Source organism: Sorex araneus, chromosome 9 (genome assembly GCF_027595985.1).
Source record: "Sorex araneus isolate mSorAra2 chromosome 9, mSorAra2.pri, whole genome shotgun sequence".
In the NCBI taxonomy this organism is placed as follows: Eukaryota; Metazoa; Chordata; class Mammalia; order Eulipotyphla; family Soricidae; genus Sorex; species Sorex araneus.
The window spans coordinates 20,288,923-20,311,101 of record NC_073310.1 but is presented as its reverse complement, the minus strand read 5'-3'; the positions used below and the strand labels follow the sequence as shown (position 1 = coordinate 20,311,101).

The 22,179-nt window shown below is 40.3% G+C and overlaps 1 protein-coding gene and 1 gene segment (V, D, J or C); both read right to left on the bottom strand.

Moving 5' to 3' along the window:
* Positions 1–366: 366 nt before the first annotated feature.
* LOC101558032 (immunoglobulin lambda variable 5-37-like) lies at positions 367–929 on the bottom strand. The segment is given in 2 exon segments: positions 367–766; positions 874–929. Coding segments are annotated over 2 exon segments (456 nt in total).
* A 6,649-nt stretch (positions 930–7,578) lies between these two features.
* Positions 7,579–21,319, bottom strand: LOC129407044 (immunoglobulin lambda-1 light chain-like). Its single transcript, XM_055147156.1, has 4 exons — positions 21,247–21,319; positions 15,589–15,690; positions 12,636–12,929; positions 7,579–7,904 (listed from the first exon to the last, which is right to left on the bottom strand). Exons 1-4 carry the CDS (start codon positions 21,317–21,319, stop codon positions 7,579–7,581), a joined length of 795 nt encoding a protein of 264 aa, XP_055003131.1.
* Between the last annotated feature and the right edge of the window lie 860 nt (positions 21,320–22,179).

The following is a 22,179-nucleotide window of genomic DNA, read 5'->3' as shown; positions in this document are numbered from 1 at the left end:
GTGGTTTTAGGGGAGTGACTGTAAGGGTTTTGTTTGGCAAGAGCTGGCCCACCTATCCCCCTCCCGGAGCTCTCAGTAAGGAATGGGTTTTTGAGACTTTTGTGTGTGTGTGGCTAGGTGAGTTCTTTAGAGATTTGTTTGAGTCTCTGGAATAAGTCCAGTAGATGAGGAACTTACACAGTTATGGAGGTGGGACGTGAGTGGCTTTTAAAATTTAATTAGCTGAGTAAAATTTTGACCTCTGCATGAGTTTCTTATTGTTATTGAAAGTTTATTAGAAGTTTCAAATTCAACTGCGTTAAATAAGAAAATACTGGATAGGTCATTATGAAACAAAAATTACTTCCAAATAAAATTGCTATATGCTTAAAGAGCTTTGAATTGGAACAGGGTCATTATCTGAGTTTCAAAACAGATGAAAGTTTTTGTACCACTTCCCCATATGCCTGTGTCACTGTGACTACCACTACCGTATCCAATCATACAGTAATAGTCAGCCTCATCCTCAGACTGCAGCCCAGAGATGTGCAGGAGTCCCGCATTGGCTGAGGTGTCTTTGGATCCAGAGAAGCGATTGGAAACTCCAGATCCCAACTGTGTATTTGTGTAGTAATACAGCAGAAACCTAGGAGAGTTCCCAGTCTTCTGCTGGTACCAGCTTACTACATAGCTGCCAACACTGAAACCACTGCTGAGGGTGCAGGTGAGTCTGGCTGCTGTTCCAGGAGATGCAGAGACTGAAGGCTCCCGAGTCAGCACAGGCTGGAGAGGGACCCTGCGAAGTAAGACTTGCATTATCTTCAGGCAAGAATCAGGTTAAACTCATCAATACTACGAACAAGGAGGAAGTTCTACCAGGCAGCCTCTTGAGTCCTAGCCATACCTGTGCAGTGAAAGAGGAGCGTGAGCAGGAGAGCAGTCCAGGCCATGGTGCACACCACCCTCTGATCCCACAGTGGGCACTGGCTGCCCCACACCTACTTGTCTCCCTCTGCCAGAGGAGGAGCTGTCCATGCAAATCAGTTAAATTTAATAACTTCCCATCTCCTGCTGTTCATGTTGGTGGGGCTCAGCTCACACTCCAGACAGAATGGACAGAGTTTTGAGGGGGAGTTCTGGGAGGAAGCACCTGCAGAGAACACACACAGAGGTCCTAGCCCAGAGTACACAAGAGCTGAATCCCACTCACTGTTCACAGGCCCACACCCCAGGACTGGTTTCTCTGAGTTAATGGCCCTCACTTAGCAGCTGTGCTCAAAAAGGAAGGGAGTTCCACAGCTCCCCCTATTGGCTGTACTTGAAAAGAATAGAAAAAAAACCCTGATTTTTTGTATTATTGAGTTAGTGAAATGCATATTCATCTAGAAAAATACAAAATTGGCTGCATTTGAAATAAAACAAATAAAATATTAGTTTTTTTCACAACCTATGAAAAGTTATTATGTAGGCATTCCACAGAATGGCTTACAATTCAGATACTTTCTCAGAAAATTTCAAGATGTTAAATTTAAAATTTTTTTCACATCACATAAATTTTCTTCATCTACTATTTGGGCCCACATCTGGCAGTGTTCAATGTTTACTCCATGATCTGAACTCAGGAATCACCCTGGGACTATTTGAAGTTCCTGGGTGTTTATGTGCAGGACAAATGCTCTATTACTATGGCGCAGTCTACATACATTTCATAAAAGGAAAATATTCTAATTCTTGTGATGTAGTTATAATAGTGGTAAATATAGCTTACTAGTATTTATTCAATTAAGAAAATTATGCAAAAGTTATATTTTATATAACTGTTATGAATATATTTTTTAAAATTCTAGTGAAATATTTACAAATTGGTTAAAAGGACAAATTAGTATTCATTGCAATGACACATGCTTGACCCTTGTTTACATATCTTAAAGTGATATATCATATTAATACTTGAATAAAATTATTTCTCACAGTTGACTCATGATCAAATTCAAATAAATTCTGAAAAGCCAAAATAGAAATTTACACATGAAATTATGACTTAGCTCTCCTTCTCTCTCTGTCTCTCTCTCACACACACATATTACACAAACTCATGCATATACTATAGATAGACTTCATGATATGGCCAAGACAAAGGTGAGCTTAATTTTCATTATTATTTCACATTATTATGAAAGTATTAGAAAATAGCATAAAATAAGTGATGGGAATGGTATAATTTGGTAATGTATGAATGGAAATGTGCTTCTTTTTTGCATTTGTTCCTTTGGCCAGCTGCATGAATTTTATATGTTATAAAGAGCCATTAAATGTAGGCTAGTTTCATGTCTCTAGACTGAACTAAGCCATAGCCCCACGCCTGCCGAGGAGGGGAAATATCCTTCTTTCTCAAGTTTCCCCCCGTGCCACCGCCATATTATGAGGACTATTAAGCAGGCACAAACTTGGGGCTGAGGGAAGGAGAAAAAAAAAGAGTTATGTACTTGGAACAGCTGGATTTCGTATCTCTTCATTCTCAGTAATGGAAAACTAATTATCAAATGCTTCCTTGGCAGTAGGGCTGTCTTTTTTGGGGGGAAACTCCAACAACAATAGTGAGTTTTGTGTTGAAATATGGAATGTAATCAAGGTAAACAGAAAATGAAGTGAAATTTATCACTTACGCAGGTGGGGGTGGGGGGCGGGGGGTGGGAGGTATACTGGGGTTTTTGGTGGTGGAATATGGGCACTGGTAAAGGGATGGGTGTTTGAGTATTGTATAAATGAGATATAAACCTGAGAACTTTGTAACTTTCCACATGGTGATTCAATAAAATAAATAACAAAAATAAATAAATAAAAATTAATTAATTAATAAATAGGTTTAGGCTAGTTAAAAAAAATTAATTCCCATCTCCCCACCCTTCCAGGGTCCTGGCTGTCATGTCCACAAACTGCTCTTGGCATATTTGTTTCCACACTTTGCACCAGGCTGATTTCACTACAGAGCCTGGAGCAGGCATCCTCTCTCCGCCTGCCCCAAAGGAAGCCCTGCAGCTGCAAACCTCCAGAACCCAATCCCTGTCACTCTTGTGGCAGATATTCACAGGCTTGTCCTGGCTTGGCCCCCACACAAGAGAATAAATCTGCTGAAAAACCCAGGTATGTGGGACCAGTAACTGAAAACTCCAGCCCTCAAGAGGTGGGAACTTGGCTACCCTTTCCCATCTGCCTGCCCTTTAAGGGTCCTGACTGTCACACCCACAAACCGCCTCTGGGTGCCATTTAAGCTCATAAATGGCCCTGATCCAGAGACTCACAAATGAATCTCTGAACCCAGCAGCTCACTGCAGAATGTCTCCGGACCCCAATTATTTAAAGTTTTAGAATTCTAGGAAACTGTTGCTGCTTTTGTGACCATGCATCATCTCATATTATTATTTTTTAACTCTTTTGTAGAAATACTGTGAGATAGGATCTTATAGATATTGATATTACTCATAGCAAAGTAATACAAAGTAAATTATCTTGCATTTGCCTGTGGGGAAGGCCTGATGGGTGGTGGGAAAATTCGAAAACATGGTGATGGGAAGGTGTCATGGTGGTGGGATTGGTGTTGAATATTGATGGAATCAATTATTGTGAACAACTTTATGAAAATAAAATTTTTTAAAAATATTAAATGCAATAAAAATTAATTAATCACCATGATTTTAAAGCTCTATAGAACATTCCAATGACTGAGAAATAGTACAACTTGTAGGGCACTCTTCTTGCATGTGGACAACCTGGTTGGAACCTGGCACCCACCATATGATCCCCTGGGCCCCATCAGAGGTGATCCCTGAGCACCAAGCTAGGAATAAGGTCTGATCATTTTTAGGTGAGGCTGCCAAAACAAAAACGTAATAATTTAAAAATAAATAAAATATTCAAGCTGGTGTGTCCACTTCCCTCCAGTGTACGCCCTTCTCCCAGAGACCCTGTGGTTAGATTCCTACTAAAGATCAGTTCCCAGTTTCTGTAGCCTTTGGCCATTAGGTATTCCACTACTGTGTTTCTTTATATCTGTGCATGAGAGAGATCATTTGTGTCTGTCCTTCTGATTACTTCAATCAGGATGTTGCTCTCTGGATCCATCCATGTAGCAGTTAACTTCATGATCTCATCTTTTCTTATAGTTGAGTTGCACAAAGGGAAGAAATCCCTGCCCTGAGATGTCTTTGATCAAACTTACCTCAGCAAGCAACTTTTCACAACACTTCCCAGACAGGAATTATTAATGAAACCCGGTTACACAGTTACTACTGGTGTGTTTTGCTGAAGAAGATTCATCTTCCTGCAGATTCTGACAGTGAGGATGCAGAGGTTGATCCCTGAGTCAGCCAGAGGTTGATCCCTGATTCTGAAGGAATAAATAAGAAGTCCTCCAGCTTCAGAGTCCCAGGACAATACAAATATAGTGTTAGCAGAAGAAATTATGTGTGTGAGAAAGAACATACAGTCCATCTTCACTCAGAGAGACATTCCCTCAGAGACCTTAGACTGAGTGGGCCTATAGCATTATTTATTATCTCACTGATGACAGTGTTTCTCCAAGGAAATCATACTGCAGTTGACTAGGTTAGGCCCACTGAGATTCTGAACCTGAAAACTGATAAACATCTCAAAGATGCTTCCAATGAGCTTATTTTGGACCAGAAGAAGAAACTTGGACTTCATCAGTTCTCTTGACAAACTCAAAAAATTCAAAGACATGGACATACACAAAGAAGTGAGAAAATTTTTTTGGGAATTGTCAGAAGAAGAAGAGGCATGAGCTCTGATGTGTCAGAGACATGGAGAAGAAAGAGCTCAGACAAAGAACAAGAAACTTGAATTTATTTATCCCTTTCACCTGGGTGAAAAAAATAATGGTGGCTAGACAATAAAGTCAGCTAATAATAGCAATATACTCAGATTGTAACCTATAGAACATCAGGGTCCTAAGTGATAAAATCAGATAGAGATTCCTGAAGATCAATCAATACAGACATTGATTGATTAGATACATATATTTATTTTGATCCAGAGTTCAGATATGAGGGAGTAATCTGAAAGCAAATTGCAAATCAAAGTAGTGCATATTCAGAACATGTAAACTGGGTAAGAGTCAGAGATCTGGCTCCTGAACCGTTCAAGGTTTTCAACCACTTTCCTGCCTGTGTGTGTGTGTGTGTGTGTGTGTGTGTGTGTGTGTCACTGTGAGAGTTCCAACTGCAGCCAGCCAAGGAAAAAGAGTCAGCCTCATCCTCAGGCTGCAGCCCAGAGATGAGCAGAATGCCTGCATTAGCAAAGGCATCTTTGGATCCAGAAAAGTGAGTAGGGACCTCAGGGCCCGGGCCCTTTTGTGGGTCACTGTGGTAGTTCAGGAGATACCATGGAGGACTCCCTGACTTCTGCTGCTGGCAGCTAACCTTGTAGTTTCCAACACTGTATCCAATGAACAGGTGCAGATAAGTCTGGCTTTTGTCCCAGAAGATGCCGAGAGGTTTGGCTGAGTAAACACAGGCTGGGCGAGGGAACCTGCAAAGACACTCATAATTCTGGGAATGGGTCAGAGTCTGAATCATTAGTTTTCTAAGCAAAATTTCTAAGGTCTCTCTCGCCGCCTGCATTTGGTGCTCTCCAGCTGCTTCTCCACCCGGGATGGCTGTTTCCTTGGATAGATGAAGGAAAAATGATGGCCAACCTGTTGCCAAGTTGCCATTTATTCAATCCCTTGTCTCTCCCAGCTCTTTCCAACCCCCCCCCTCTCTCTATGTCTATCTCTCTGCTGTTTCTATCTAACCATGCAATTCTTTCTTCCCGCTATATCTGTCTGCTCTATCTCTGTCTACTTCAATCAATCTATCAATCCATCCATCCATGAATCCATTTCTCTCAACAATCCCCCTTTCTCCCTGCAGCCGCTTTTTTTTACCCTCTCACCACGCCTCCCCAACCATGCCTCCCCACAGGATGCATGATTAAAAATGTTTTTTCCAGACTTCTTGACCACCAGCAGCCCATGAGGGCAAAACAGCGTTTAGGTGTGTTTCTCCTCTCCTTAGACCTGCAACTTAATTAGCATCTTTAATTCTTCTAATATTTACCATTCTGTATAGACACAGTAATAGACACTTTTGGGCTTATAGGGTGACTCTCCTGGAGACATCTCACCACAGACTCAAACTACAGTGCTCAGGCTGGATCAATCATTCCTAACCCCAGCAGGGTCCAAATCTAGTTATTACTTTGGGATCATGGCATAATTTGTTTTAGACCAAGCTCTTAACTTATAGTTAAACATTAGGGCACTTTGGTGCCGCATTGGAGGCTCTTTCAGGATCAGGGGAATGAGAACCATCATTGTTACTGGTTTTGGCATATGAATACACCATGAGGAGCTTGCGAGACTCTCCCATGTGGGCAGGAAACTCTCAGTAGCTTTCCAGGTTCTCCTAGAGGGAGAACTAGGCTACAAGATGTCCGGGAGCTTGGTTTTATAGTCTCTGGATGTTGGCTGTTGGTGGGATTCCACAGTGCCAGGGGCAGTCTCTGGCTGTGACCGCCTAGCTACTGGAAAATGGGAAATCTGGGCAGAAGAGACCCAGTCCCAATCCGAGCAGACTTGGAGGTCTCAGCCCCAGTCCCACACACCTGGGTTCCTCTGCTGGTTCCTTCATGCGTGAGGCTCATCCGAACTTGTGGAGAGGGGCCTTGAGCATGGCTGTGGCTAGGCTCCGGAGGTCTTCCTTCAGTCACAGGACCTCTGCTCGGAGCGGGAAGGGAAACTGAAGTCCGCCTCCTCCGAGAGACCCCTTGGAAGACAGGCAGGCTAGGGGACAAGAGACTCCCTGCAGGGGAACAGTATAGATTAATTAAAGATTAGTAATTTATCATTGTCCGGGCTTGGGAAAGAGGGTTTCCTCTGTGTATGAAACCTTTGAAGGAGTATAAGCTTTGTTCCTTGGTAGAGACATTAGAGACCCTGGGCACTTATTTCACCAGAAACTACACGGAGTCCATGTAACCATTCATTTTCCTTCTCATTAATCTTTGCTTTCACCTCGCCTTACCACATGCCTTTGTTCTGCATGTACTGCATTTCTTTTGTTTTTGTGTAATCATTACTTGTCCTGAATAAATCTGTCTCTTGGCCATCATTCAGTAGCTTGTGTCATAATAATCAGCCACAGGTAGTATTAGAATTGGTTCCTTATACCAGGTCACCAGTGCACATCCTTTTGTTGTAATAAGCAATATGAAGTAAATTAGTTTGTGCCTGTTAAGAGGGCAAGCTTGAGAGGTGGGTTAGACACATTGGTGGAGGGAAAGACACACTGATGGCGGGATTGGTGTTGAAACATTGAATGCCTGAAATAACTGTATTATGAATAACTTGGTAAATCATGAGTCATAATAAAGAATAAAATTTTAAATTTAAAAATTAGTGTAAATTCAAGGAACATTGCAAATATTCCTTGAGTAAAACTGAGTAAAATTTAAATCTAAATGCATGGAGATTTACAGCAACTGCATAGCAAGATTCTTCATCGACCCAAGGTAACAAGGGCAGGTTTATGTACTGGTTTCTCATCTAAATGTATCACTGTGTTGAGCACCACTGTATACCAGCAAACAGTAGTATTCAGCCTCATCCTCTGATTGGGCCCCCGAGATTGTGAGGGCAGCTTTGTCCCCACGGATGGAACCTGAGAACCGGGCCGGAGTCCAGGAGAGTTTTTTGTTTGTGTTGTAAATCATAGTTCTGGGAGCTTGACCAGACTTCTGCTGGAACCAGTATGGATACTGACCATCAGTGACGGCTCCAGTGCTGGAAGCACATGTGAGAATGACTGTCCCTCCCGGGCTCACGGTCAGTGAAGGATCCTGAGTCACCACAGCCTGAGAACTGGACCCTGAAATGGAAGCAGAAGCATGTCAGGAATGAAAATGGAAATCAGAGAAATTCCCCAAAAGTTGGTCACTTGAATCTCCATGAACCTGGGCAGTGAGTAAGGACAAGAAGAACGACGAGGAGGAGAGGAGTCCTGCTCATGGTGCAGACTCTCAAGGACATTCTGGCCACACAGCTGACACAGGACTCTGGGGCCTCTTTTATGTCCCTCTGACCCAGGGGGAAGGGTTTGTGTTGTGGGTTCTTGCTGCAAATCTGAGTCACTTAGCATAAATCCCCTCCCCAATACTGTGTCTTCAAGGCAACACTAACTCTGGGGTGGTTTTCAGCTGGTTTAGTCCCTTGGGAGGAAGCACCTGTTGGCACTTCTTCAGTCTGGGCAAGCTACAGGCCTTGTTTTCTTCAAAAGCAACAGTGCCCCCTGCTGATATCTCAAGATAATGTTTAGTGTATTTTAATTATTCAGAGCAAAGTGGTTTTGTTTACGTGTCTTTTAGTCTTTTAAAAGATCCTTTTTCATCATGTAAAACCAAATTCTTATTTTTGCTTTTGTTTTTTTAATGGAAATCATTCAAAATATTGCCAGGATTCAACTCATTTCCTTCGAATACTGCTTAGTACCATCACTCTGACTCAGTCTTTACTAATCCTTGTTACTATTTCTTTAGTTCTGTTCAATATCCTCCTCAAACTTTCAGTTCTGCCTAAGTGTCTACCTATCCTTGTACCCATTTATCAATGATCACTTATGTAATTTCCTCTTTCTTTGTACTCATAACTCATTTTACTTTGAAGTATTTTTTATTGGTTTGGGGCGTTTACCAAGGTGACATCATGTTTATTGTCAAAAATCTTTGTCTTGGTTTGAGCTATAGTTTAGTGGGGAGAGTACCTCCCTTGCATGTGGCTGAATAGGGTTCAATCCCCAGTATCTCATACTGTCTTCAAGGCTTGCTAGGAATGATTCCTGGCCACACAGCCAGGAATAAGCCCTGAATACCACGTGGCTAAAAAGGTTTACAGGCTAGTATGAGATTGCATGCAGTACAATATTAGATATGGCAAGTATTTAAAACAGGCAGAAGAAAAAAGAATACATTTTAATTCTTTTATCTATGTTCTTGATGAGGATTTTTTTCTGTAAAAATTTTAAATTTACAGACAAAATGCAAAAAAATAGAGATTTCTTACATATGTTTTGATTTTTACCTATAATTAGGTATTATGTTAATCTTGATCATTTGGTTACTTTAGTTGCTGTTACAATTTCTCCATCTTTTCATTTTCAAATAGGTGTCAATGCACTGAACTTTTTCTATTCTATTGTGTGGTGATATCTAATTTATTTTTTACTTTATAATTCCCTAATTATATAGGTTATAAGTTTCTGTGTTTACTTCTTATATTATATTGTGAATATCCAACAATGTGTTAGACTTATTTTTAAAGGTCATTTGTGTATTCTTGCCTTATTTTTTATTATTGGTTCAACTCTCGAGAAATTTGCTAAACAATCTGAGGGATATTCTGTATTTGGTTCTGTATGTTTTGGTTAGTTTTAATATATGTGATTCACGATCACAATCACGAAATCCCATTAATCTTCAATTTCTCTAGCAGACTCTGTAACTTCTCATTTCGTCCTTTCCCTGAAATCTTAGAAGTCTATCTCGACTGGGCCCTCCCAATGATGTCTCACTGGGGGCTCTTTCAGGGTCAGGGGAATGAGATCCAGCTTGTTACTGGATTTAGCATATGAATACACCATGGGAAGCTTGCATGGCTGTCCCATGTGGGCAGGAAACTCTCAGAAGATTGCCAGTTTCTCCCAGAGGGAGAAGTAGGTAGGCTACAGGATATCACTTCTGGGAGCTTGCTTTTAAGTCTCTCTCTGGATGTTGGCCTTTGCTGGGATTACACACACCTGGTTCCTCTGCAGGTACCTTCATGCGTGAGGCCTGTCCGAACATATGGAGAGGGGCCTCGAGTATGGCTGTAGCTAGGTTCGGTGGCCTTCGGCCGCTGGGAGCTCTGCTCGGGGTGGGGAGGGAAGCTGGAGCCCATGCCCTCTGAGGGGCCCTGGGGAAGACAGCCAGGGGGGCGGGCAAGAGCCTTTCTGCCTGCAGAGAGTAACATATGTGAATAATATATGTGATTATTCAGAAGAAATGAAAATGAACAAATGAACAATTTCATTTGCCAGCAAATAGATTCAGGCTTTTCAGCCAATTAAACCATCACATTGGGTATGAGTGATTCTTTCAGAGTTGATCTGCAAATGTGTTCCTGAATTACCCTGGATGTGCTATCTTCCATCACAATTTTGCTCCTTGAGTTGGCCATTTTGGAAACTTTTCTTAAAAATTGGGTGGAAAAATTATATAGGTTGTGGGGTATATTGGTGCTAGCTCTTAAGGTCTGACCCTACCTGTGCAGTGAGAGGCACATGAGTAGGAGAGGAGCCCGGTCCCTGGTAGCTAAAGATCCCTGACCCCACCTTTGAGAATTTCTACCCAAGTCCCTTTTACTTCTTCACCCTATGTAAAAGTAAGGACTATCTATGCAAAACAAGTTTCCATCTATTAATTAAATGAGTCCAAATCTCAGTGCAGAGTCAGCAGGAAAAAGATTTGCTTTCCCCTGTGGGAGAGCCCAGCAGGAAGCACCTATGAAGACTAAGTCCATGCTCAGGTGACTTTGATAGGCCAGAGAAGGAGCAGCTGCAGAGTCTCATCTGAATGCACAGGGAACAGCCACCAGGCCCAGACACCAAGTTTACTGATCTCACTGAACAGATAAAGAAGAAGCACATGTAGTTCCACAGTGACCCTGCTAATTGTATTTGAAAAAACTGAAATGAAAATAATATCTTAAAAGAGCTCATAGACTAGATTACAAATAATATTTCAAGAAAGGTACAGAATTGTATATTAGATAAAAATAAACAGTAGTAAAAGATATGAAAAGCCATGTAGAGCAAGTTTATAGATTTGCATAAAATGTAGAAGATATCATGAGGGTAGTTAGAGAAGTCTCAAGATTACATGGTCAAATTTCATTTCAATGATTTTCATAAGGGGCTCAAATGGTGGTACAGACAAGCCCTGGTCCTTGTCTGAGTCAGTGTGCTTGCTCAGGAGATGTTACTCAGGCTTTCAGGTTTCGTCTACACAATTCTGTAGTTTCCTACCATTTCCGTGAATGTGGCCAACTCAGGCTCTAATCTCTGGCATTTCATACGGTCTCTGAGGACACCAGGAGTGATCCATCTGTACAGATCTCTGACCACTAGTGGGTGTGGCTCAAATACAAACAAAAATATTTTTTGTAACTGTAGCACTGTCGTCGCACTGTTGTCCCATTGTTCATCGAGTTGCTTCAGCAGGCACCAGTAACATCTCCACCGTGAGACTTGTTGTACTGTTTTTGGCTTATTGAATATGCCATGGGTAGCTTGCCATGCTCTACAGTGCGGGAGGGATACTCTCGGTAGCTTGCTGGGCTCTCTGAGAGGAATGGAGGAATTGACCCCAGATGGCCGCGTGCAAAGCAAATGCCCTACCTTCTGTGTTATCGCTCCAGCCCTTTTTCATAAATTTTATAAAAGTATATCATATTTTTGAAAACATAATAATACTATACTCAATACTCAAATAAATAATTTTTAAAATAATTAAATTTTTATACCTCTAACTTTGTTTTTGTTTGGATTTTGGGGCAACCCCCGCTTTGTGTTTGAAAGTCCCGTCTGCGAGGCTCAAAGAACTGCAATCCTGGAGAATTTACCAATGCTTCTGGCATGATAAGAATGCACATAACCTACTGAACTATCTCTCTGACTAACCTATAAATTTAAATGTTAAAACAAATGTTCTAAATTAAATTTTAAAAATTCCAAGGGTGGGTTATTATACTGATAAAGTATATACATCCCACTGTGACTTCATCCAAAGAAACATCAACTGTCATCTTTCAGAACATAAGGAGGAATTCCTGAGTGCACAGCTAGCAGCAACCCCTAAGCATTGCTGGGTGTGGCCGCCAAAACAAAACAAAACCCAAACCCCCCAAATCTAAAGTATCCGTGTCCCATGGTAACTTCCTCAATATACAGTGTTGTTTGTAATTTTTCAGAGCAAATGATCATTCATTTCATAAGTAATTTTCAATGATTTTCTGGACATTACTGATGACAGAATGTAATTGGAATTAATTTTAAACATTCCATATGATTATGTTATATTAAATGTGTATTAATTTAGAGCAACATGTATACTATATAAAAAGTTTTCAGTGATGTTATAATTACATAAAATATTGTTTTATTCTGTACTCATAATGAGAGTCAACATTGATAGTGATGCTGCATATGGAGGAAATATAATTGATTTTACACCAATAACATTACTTGTGCATGCCTGGTAATTCCTGTGATCAGCTTGTATGCCAAAAAAAAAAAATAGAGTAAATCCTAACTTAATAAGAAGCCAGGAACTAGGACACCAGTATTTAAGTGAAGGAATTGGTCATGACCTGGAATAACTTTGTTTACTTGAAAGTTTGCAGGAATATTTGTTATTTTTCATCAACAATATAGAGAAGACATAGCAATAGATGACTTTACTAGAAGTCATCTATCTTTTGCTGCTGTAATCAGCAACAAAAGATGAAGCTTAGCTATGGGTTTATGTCTCACTTCCCCACTTCCATCTGTCACTGTGGAAATGGTTGCTGAACCACAGAGCACAGAAATACTCAGCCTCGTCCTCTTCCTTGGCTCCAGTGATGGTGAGGACTGCCTTGTTTCCAAGCAGGGAGCCAGAGAATCGGGCAGGAACATCAGGATATCTATTACTGGTTCCACCCATTAGACCCCAGGGTTTCTGGTAGGGCTTCTGTTGAACCCAGCTGGCAACGTGATTGGTGGTGACAGCCCCAGTACTGGAGCCACAGGTGAGTGTAACTGTGCCTCCAGGAGTTGTGGCTAGTGAGGATTCTTGAATCACCACATTCTGAGAAGTGACCCCTGAAAACAGATGTGAGATCAAGGGCTTAGGATAAAACAATAATACAAAGGTGCAGCAGAGTATCCTTTGCCATTTTCTCCCACCAACCCAGAGAGTCCCCCTGACCTGTGCAGTGAGCCAGAAATGTGAACAGGAGAGGAGCCCAGGCCATGGTGGAGACAACCCAAGGCTGTGATTTGTCAGACTCCTCAGCTCAGGACCAGCCTCCAAGCTCTCATTATACCTGCTTCCTCCTGTGGAGGTGGGGCTGTCATGCAAATGAGTTCCTGTGAGTCACTCAGCAGTGTGACCATGGCAGTTTCTGAGTTGTATCATGTCAGTGACATGTACTAGAGGGCCCTAGGGTCTGGAGCTGCAGCTCATTGCAGAACTTGCTCTCAGAATATGGCACACTGCCCCCCCTAGTGTCCACTGATGAGAAGATTAAGCATTGCTTGTCTTTTTTTCCTTGTTTCCAATTTCTTTTCTCAGATCTGGAGATTTTAGGTCTCTAACAATATAAATTCAGTCTCTGTGATTCCCCAGGCAGGAACCGGATGAATGAGTTTTATGAAAGGGGAATCTGCACACATCAGCATTCTTCTTCTTCTTCTTTATCCTCCTCCACTTTCCTTAGACAACTCTGTTGAGCTGAAGCTCTGAGCTACAGGATTCTTTCCTGTTAATTGCTGCAAGTTCCTGAAAAACTCATGGACTAATGTGGATACTTTGCCATATGGGTAATTGATGATATCACGTGTAATGCTTCACTGCCACCTGTGCCTTTTACTGCTGAGTACTATTTAGTTCTCAGTTCTTAAATGAAAACTAAACAAAATCTATTGTAGATAAAAGGGAATTTGAAGTCCTTTGAGTCCTGTATGTTCTCGGGATGAGCATCCCAACTCCACCTAAAGTGCTTGAGGGTGCTGCTACTGAACCCCTGGAGTTAGAGGAGTCAAATAACCTCATCTATTGGGTCTGAGGCATTCAAGGGGAGACTAGCATTAAGCAAGCTTTTCTTAAAGTTTTTCATTATTTTCCCACATTAAAACTATTGGCACATACCTATTGTACAGCTCACAAAACTTGACTCTCATTCACAATATTTTAAGTTATATTTCCTGACGCTACCCAGAATAGACATGATTTGAAGATTATCATCTCAGCTTCCTCTCCCTGTTTGTATGGCTACATTCCAGTATCATGAATTTTTAAAAAAAATTTCTAAAGCCCTCCATTGCCTTGGGAATAATTGGCCTTTGACCTCAAAATATTTTACCCATTGCCTAAAGGTGAGATCACCTCAGCCCATCATTGGTGTGCTATGCTTCGAAAGGTTTTTTGCTCCTTTGTGAACAAATCTAGACAAATCCAGACCAATCTTCAACTCACTGAAAGACCCCCTAGTTGGGAACAGGCTTCTCAGGCATGATTTCCATAGAAAATGCTTAGTCTTGGCTCTCTTAGGTCCTGATTTCTTGAATCCATGGTGGGATTCTGACTACAACAGGATCTGGCCTTATAACCTTCTTGTCGAATTTGTTTCCTGTATGTTTGAGGCCATTAAATTACAGAAGGTGACTAATGTGCAACCAGACGCAAGGAACTGAGGCGTGTTACTGACGACCTCCCCACATCCTTCTTCCGAAGACACCTTCACTGCACTATTGATGCCCATAAGCAGGAAGTACCTTGAGCAATGTGATGATCCATTTCCTGACTGCAGTCAGAATTTTTTTCTTTGAGAGGGGAAAATGAAAGAGGGAGCCTCATTTTATCATTAGCGACTTATGTTACCAGTTCATTTTTAGCTGTCTCCATTCCACACTTTAAGCATCCTCTCACGTCTTGAGTTCACCTTTTTGAGGAAGGGAAGTTTGAAATTTCCCAAGACAAAAGTTCCACTGCAGAGCTAGAGTGTTTTGACACTAAGAGAGAATGGTCAATACCTATCTTAAATGGTCAAATAGATATCCCAAAAGAACTAAGTCAGCCAGCCCACACTGTAACATCCCTAAATACTCATGAAAAGCCTGTCACTTGGCAGGTAGCACAAAGATCAACCCAGTTTTTTCTATAACCCCCTCCTGCCCACCATGCACACTCACACACACACACACACACACACACACACACACACACACACACACTCGAGCTACATCTAACTTAGTTCTATGCTAAGTTTCTCCACTGTTGGAAAATTTCTTTCTCTCCTTGTTAATTTCCTCTGCCTATTTCTATTTTCTAACTTTGAGCATCCATTTTTTTTTCTTTTTGGGTCACACCCGGCGATGCTCAGGGTTACTCCTGGCTCTGCACTCCTGGAGGTGCTTGGGGGTCCATATGGGATGCCGGGGATTGAACCCGGGATGGCCACGTGCAAGGCAAATGCCCTACCCGCTGTGCTATCGCTCCGGCCCTGAGCATCCATTTTTTAAACAATGTTTTCATTTGTACAAATATTGAACAATCTAGAAGCATGTAGAGAACACAGAGACAAGTTTTCCCTGCTGTGCATCACTTCTTTGTCTGGGACCAGGAAAGTGTGAGAATAGCTTAGTTCTCAAGGAGAGAGACAGAGAATCAGAGCAGAGCCCAGTGGTGTTTTGGATATGTCGTAAATTAGTGTCTTGGGAGCTTGACCAGTCTTCTGTTGAAACCAGTAGGAATACTGACCATCAGTGACTGCTTCAATGCTGAGACCACATGTGAGAATGACTGTCTCTTCTGGATTCATGGTCAGTGAAGGCTGATTCACCACAGCCTGAGAATTGGATCCTGAAATGGAAACAGAAGCATGTCAGGAATGAAGATGGAAGTCAAGAGAATCCTCCAAGTTCTGGTCACTGAAGTCTCCACAAACTGGGCAAGTGAGTAAGGAAGAGGAGGACAAGAAGAAAGAAGAGAGGAGTTTACTCATAGTATGACTTTCAAGTGTGTCAGTATGACACACTGACCACATAGTTGACTCTTGACCTGTGGGGCCTCTTTCTTGTTCCTCTGGCCCTGAGGGAAGTGTTATTGTTGGGTGTGCTTGCTGAAAACCTGAGTTCTTTAGCATACATGCCCTCCCCCAATTGTCTCTTCAATTAAGGACTACCTTTGCTGGGAGGGGGAAGCCTGGGATGGTTGGGAGCTATGTTAGTCCCTTAGGAGGAAGCACCTGTTGTCACTTATAGATCAGACCAAAGAGATTAGATTATCTGGGGCTCATACAGTCTGGACTTGCTGCAGGCCTTGTTCACTTTAAAAGTGTCATGGGGCTGGAGAGAAAGTACAGTGGGTAAGGACCTTGCCCTAACTGAATGCTCCTGACCCAGGTTCTATCCCTGGCATCCCATATGGTCTCCTGTACCTGTCAGTATTAATTCCTGAGTACAGAAACAGGACTATTATCTGAGCATGGTCATGTCACACACATAACCCGCATAATACAACATGACCCATGCCCCAAGACCAAAAAATCAAAAGCATCGATGTCCTATGGTAACTTCCTCATATTAAAAAGTTTGAAAAATTTTCAGAAGAGAAGTTCCTTCATTTCATAAGAATTTCTCAATACTTTTCTGGAAATTAATGACTATAGGATATAATTTGAATTAATTTTCAAATATTGCATATGTGATTTATGTGATATCTTTATGCATATGAATTTATAGCAATACATATATTTATATTGTATAAAATGAAAATGGATGCCATAAATACATAAACTTTTGTTTCCCTCCTTACCCGTAGTGAGAATGGATATTATGATGCTTCTGAGAAAATGTAATTGACTTTACCGTGATAACATAACTTGTTCGTGCCTAGAAAATTTCCTGTGTTTAGCTTGTGTACAAAAATAACCAAAATAAAGTAAAGCCTAACTTAATGAGAAGCCAGGTCCTAGGAAACCAGGATTTAAGTGAAGGAATTGATCAAGATCTGGAATAATATAGATAATTTGCCATATGGATAATTTCTTATGTCATGTTTGTATGCTTCACCACTCCAATTCGGTTAGAACTTGTACCTGATTAATGTCTAGTTTTCAGTTCTTAAAGCAAAGCAAACTAAGCAGTAACAAAATCTCCTATGATAGATGTATACTCATATCCATTGCATCCTGTACTTCCTGTTTGAGCATTCGAACCCCACTTTAAGTGCTTGAGAATGGGCTGCTGCAAACCCCAAATTACTTCTATTTGAAGAAAAAACAGAAACTCTCTACTGCGTAGGGTTGCTTTGCATGGTGAGCCTCATAGAGTATCTCTTCAAGTTGCCTGTGTTAGTATCCATGCACCTGAGTATTGTGGATTTTCAGACCTCAGGAGAGACAATCAGGCAGTTTCAAGTGGCTGCTCCCAACTATGCTTATTCCTAGTCACTTTGGGTATGGAATGTACCCCCAATATATAGAAAGGCTCAGGGACACTAGTACAGGACTTTGTGATAGTATGGTACGTCCTGCTTCCCACTATCTAGTTCACAATGTTTCTCCTTAGAAGTATGACAAATCAAACTTTTTGTGACTTCCTCAGGACCTCAGGCAAACCATGATGCTCCACTTGGACTCTTTAGATTTCTTTGTTTATTTATAAACAAGTGGTCATAACTGAGCCCCTGTTTTTTCATACCATATGCTGTTAGATAAGAAAGTTGTTCATAGGTCCTCCTGTGCAGGACACCAAATTCCCCTTGTTATTTATCATTTGTCAGAGATGAAAGAGTGTATCTTCAACATTAAAAATATTTTTCAAGCATATATGAACTGAAAATATTTTGTTTTTAGTTATACTAACTAACCAGGACACTGTGATTTTAGTTGTTCTTCTGAGGAAGACTGGGAAAATCTTTTGCAAGTGAGAAAGAAGTGATATTTAAGCATCTAGGGGTGGGGAGGCACTAAGTTGTGTGCACAGACACAGTGGGCAGAACATGCTTTCATATGTGCCACATGTCTTCCTTGCACAGCCAGTCTTCACCCAGACCAGGACTTTTAGTATTAATACAGTCTTGCTGAAACAAAGGTGATAATTGATAGTCATTATGGGAGAAATCTGGAAGAGACTACCAATGTATTGATATTTTGGGATCCTGACAGTTGATATGACTCAAACAAGTGAAAGTACATTGAAAAATACTCTGGTTATCTTTTGAGTTGCTTTATTACTGATGGCATTAAACATTTTTTTTGCCATGTAAAACCAAATTCTTATTTTTGCTTTTGCTTCTTTTTAAAAACGGAAGTCATTCAAAATGTTGCTAGGATTCAACTCAGAATTCTCCCTTTGAATTCCCCTTAGTACCATCACTCTGATTCAATCTTTACTAATCCTTGTTGAAACTTCTTTACTTCTGTTCAATATCCTTCTCAAAGTTTCAATTCTGCCTAAGTGTCTACCTATCCTTGCACCCATTTAGCAATTACCACTTATGTAATTTCCTCTTTCTTTGTATTCATAACTGATTTTATTTCAGAAATATTTTTATTGGTTTTGGGTGTTTATCAAGGTGACGTTATGTTTATGGTTAAAAAACTTTGTCTTGGTTTGAGCTATGGTTCAGTGGGGAGAGTACCTCCCTCAGATGGGGCTGATTAGTGTTCAATCCCCAATTCTATTCTCTAAGCGTGCTAGGAGTGATCCCTGACCACACAGCCAGGAGTAAGCCTTATGTACCACCTGTCAAAAAAGGTTTTATAGGCTAGTATGAGATTACATGCAGATTACATGCAGTAAATAAATTAGGTCTGGCAAATATTTAAAACAGCAGAGGAAATAGAATGCTTTTTTTTTGAAAAAAGAATACATTTCTATTCTTTTCTCTATGTTCATGATGGGGATATTTTTCTGTGAGAATTTTATATTTACAGAACAAAAGCAAAAAATATAGAAAGATTTCTTATATATGTTTTGCCTATTACCTATAATTAGGTATTATATTAATCTTGATCATTTTGTTATTGGGTATATACTTTACTTACTGTTACAATTTTTCCATCTTTCCATTTTCAAATAGTTGTCAGCACACTGAAACTTTTTCTATTCTATTTCTATTTTGTATGGTGTTATCTAATTTATTTTTACCTTATAATTCCCTAATTATTTAGGTCATAATTTCTTGTGTTTCTTCCTTATATTGTGAATATCTAGCAATGTGTTAGCTCTATTTTTAAAGGTCATTCCTATTTTCTTGCATTATTATTTCTCCTGATTTTTAAATAGATTTGTATTTTGTGTTTATTTATTATTGGTCAACTCTCGAGAAATTTGCTAAAGAATCTGAGGGATATTCTTTGTTTGGTTCATTTATGTTTTGGTTAGTTTTAATATATGTGATTATTCAGAAGAAGTGAAAATGAACAAATAAACAATTTCATTTTCCAGCAAGTAGATTCAGGCTTTTTAGTCAATTAAATCATCACAATGAATGTCACTGTCACTGTTATCCTGTTGTTCATCGATTTGTTCAAGCAGGCACCAGTAATGTTTCTCATTGTGAGACTTATTGTTACTGTTCTTTTTTTTAATTTTTTAAATTTTATTGAATCACCGTGAGATAGTTACAAGCTTTCATGTTTGTGTTCTTTGCATATACAATATGCCACGTGTAGCTTGCCAGGCTCTGCGTGCAGAAGATACTCTTGGTAGCTTGCCAGGCTCTCTGAGAGTAGTGGAGGAATCGAACACAGGTCGGCTACATGAAAGGCAAACACCCACCGCTGTGCTATCACTCCAGCCCCACATTGGATATGACTAACTTTTTTCTGAGTTGATCTGCAAATGTATTCCTGAATTATCCTGTATGTCTTATCTTCCATGACAATCTTGTTCCTTCAGTTGGCCATTATGGAAGCTTTTCTTCAAAATTGGAATAGGAGAAATAATATTTAGGTTGTGGGGTATGTTGGGGCTGGCTCTTCAAGTCTGACGTACCTGTGCAATGAGAGAGGCACACGAGTAGGAGAGGAGCCCGGGCCCTGGTACATAAAGATCCCTGACCCCACCTTTGAGAATTTCTACCCAAGTCTCCTTTTCTTCTTCAATCTATGTCAATGTAAGGACTTTCTATGCAAACAATTTTCCATCCACTAATTACCTACGGCTTTTGGGGGCTGCGGACAGTGGGAACAGGAGGCCTCTGCTCTTTTTCAGACAGTTTCATTTTCTGTTTTTCTTCTCTCTCTCTCTCTCTCTCTCTCTCTCTCGCTCTCTCTCTCTCTCTCTCTCTCTCTCTCTCTCTCTCTTTTGTCTTTTGGACCACAGAAGAGCCTGTCAAGCTCCGCGTGGCGTATTCGATATGCCAAATACAGTATCAATAACAGGTCTCATTCCCCTGACCCTGAAAAGAGCCTCCAATCGTTGGGAAACAAGAGTAAGGAGAGGCTGCTAAAATCTCAGGGCTGGGATGAATGGAGACATTACTGGCACCCGCTCCAGTAAATCAATGAACAACTAGATGACAATGATACAGTGAATTACCTACACCCTCCGGAGTCCTGCATCTAGAACCCAAATCTCAGCCCAGAGTCAGCAGTGAGGAGATTTGCTTTCCCCCATGGGAGAGCCCAGCAGGAAGCACCTATGGAGACTACAGTCCATGCTCAGCGACTCTGATGGGCCAGAGAAGGAGCAGCTGCAGAGTCTCGTCAGTGAGGGCACAGGGAACAGCCACCAGCCCAGACACCAAGTTTACTGATCTCACTGAACAGATAAAGAAGAAGCACAGGTAGTTCCACAGTGACCCTGCTAATTGAATTTGAAGAAACTGAAATGAAAATAAAATCTAAAAAGAGCTCATAGACTAGATTACAAATAATATTTCAAGTAAGATACAGAATTGTATATTAGATAAAAAATAAGCAGCACTAAAAGATATGAAAAGCCATATAGAGCAAGTTTATAGATTTGCATAAAATATAGAAGATATCATGAGGGTACTTAGAGAAGTCTCAAGATTACATGGTCAAATTTCCTTTCAGTGATTTTCATAAGGGGCTCGAATGGTGGTACAGACAAGCCCTGGTCCTTGTCTGAGTCAGTGTGCTTGCTCAGGAGATGTTACACAGACTTTCAGGTTTCCTCTAGACAATTCTGTAGTCTCCTACCATTTTCTTGAATGTGGCCAACCCAGGCTCTAATCTCTGGCATTTCATATGGTCTCTGAGGACACCAGGAGTGATTCCTCTGTGCAGATCTCTGACCACTAGTGGGTGTGGCTCAAAAACAAACAAAAATATTTTTCATAATATTTTAGAAAAATAAATATCATATTTTTGAAAATAAATAATAAAATATTAAATACTCAAATAAATAATTTTCAAAAGAATTGAATTTATATACATCTAACTATATTTCTGTTTGGATTTGTGGGCAACAACAGCTTTGTGCTTGGAAGTCACCCTGGAAGGCTCAAAGAACATGCTATCCTGGAGAATTTACCAATGTTTCTGGCATGAAAAGAATGCACATAACCTACCGAACTATCTCTCTGACTAACCTACAATTTTAAATGTTAAAACAAATGTTCTAAATTAAACTTCAAAAATCCCGGTTGTAGGTTATTATATTGATAAAGTGTATATATCCCACTCTGGCTTCATCCAAAGAAACGTCAACTGTCATCTTTCAGAACATAAGGAGGAATTCCTGAGTGCACAGCTAGCAGCAACCCCTAAGCATTGCTGGGTGTGGCCGCCAAGACAAAATAAAACAAAAAACCCAAAACTCTGAAGTCTAAAGTATCAGTGTCCCATGGTAACTTCCTCAATTCACAATGTTGTTTTTAATTTTTCAGAGCAAATGATCATTTATTTCATAAGTATTTATCAATGATTTTCTGGACATTAATGATAACAGAATATAATTGGAATTAATTTTTAAATATTCCATCTGGTTATGTTATATTTAAGTATACTAGTTTAGAGCAACACGTACACTGTATAAAAAGCTTTTCAGTGATGTTATAAATTCATAAAATATTGTTTTATTCCTTACTCTTAATGTGAATGAACATTGTCAGTGATGCTGCATATGGAGAAAAGATAATTGACTTTACCCCAATAATATTACCTGTGCGAGCCTGGAAAATTCCTAGACCCTGTGATCAGCTTGTATACCAAAAAAAAAAAAAAGAAATAGAGTAAATCCTAACTTAATGAGAATTCAGGAACTAGGAAACCAGTGTTTAAGTGAAGAAATTGATCATAACGTGGAATAAATTTGTTTATTTGAAAGTTTGCAGGAATAGTTGTTATTTTTCATCAACAATACAGAGAAAACC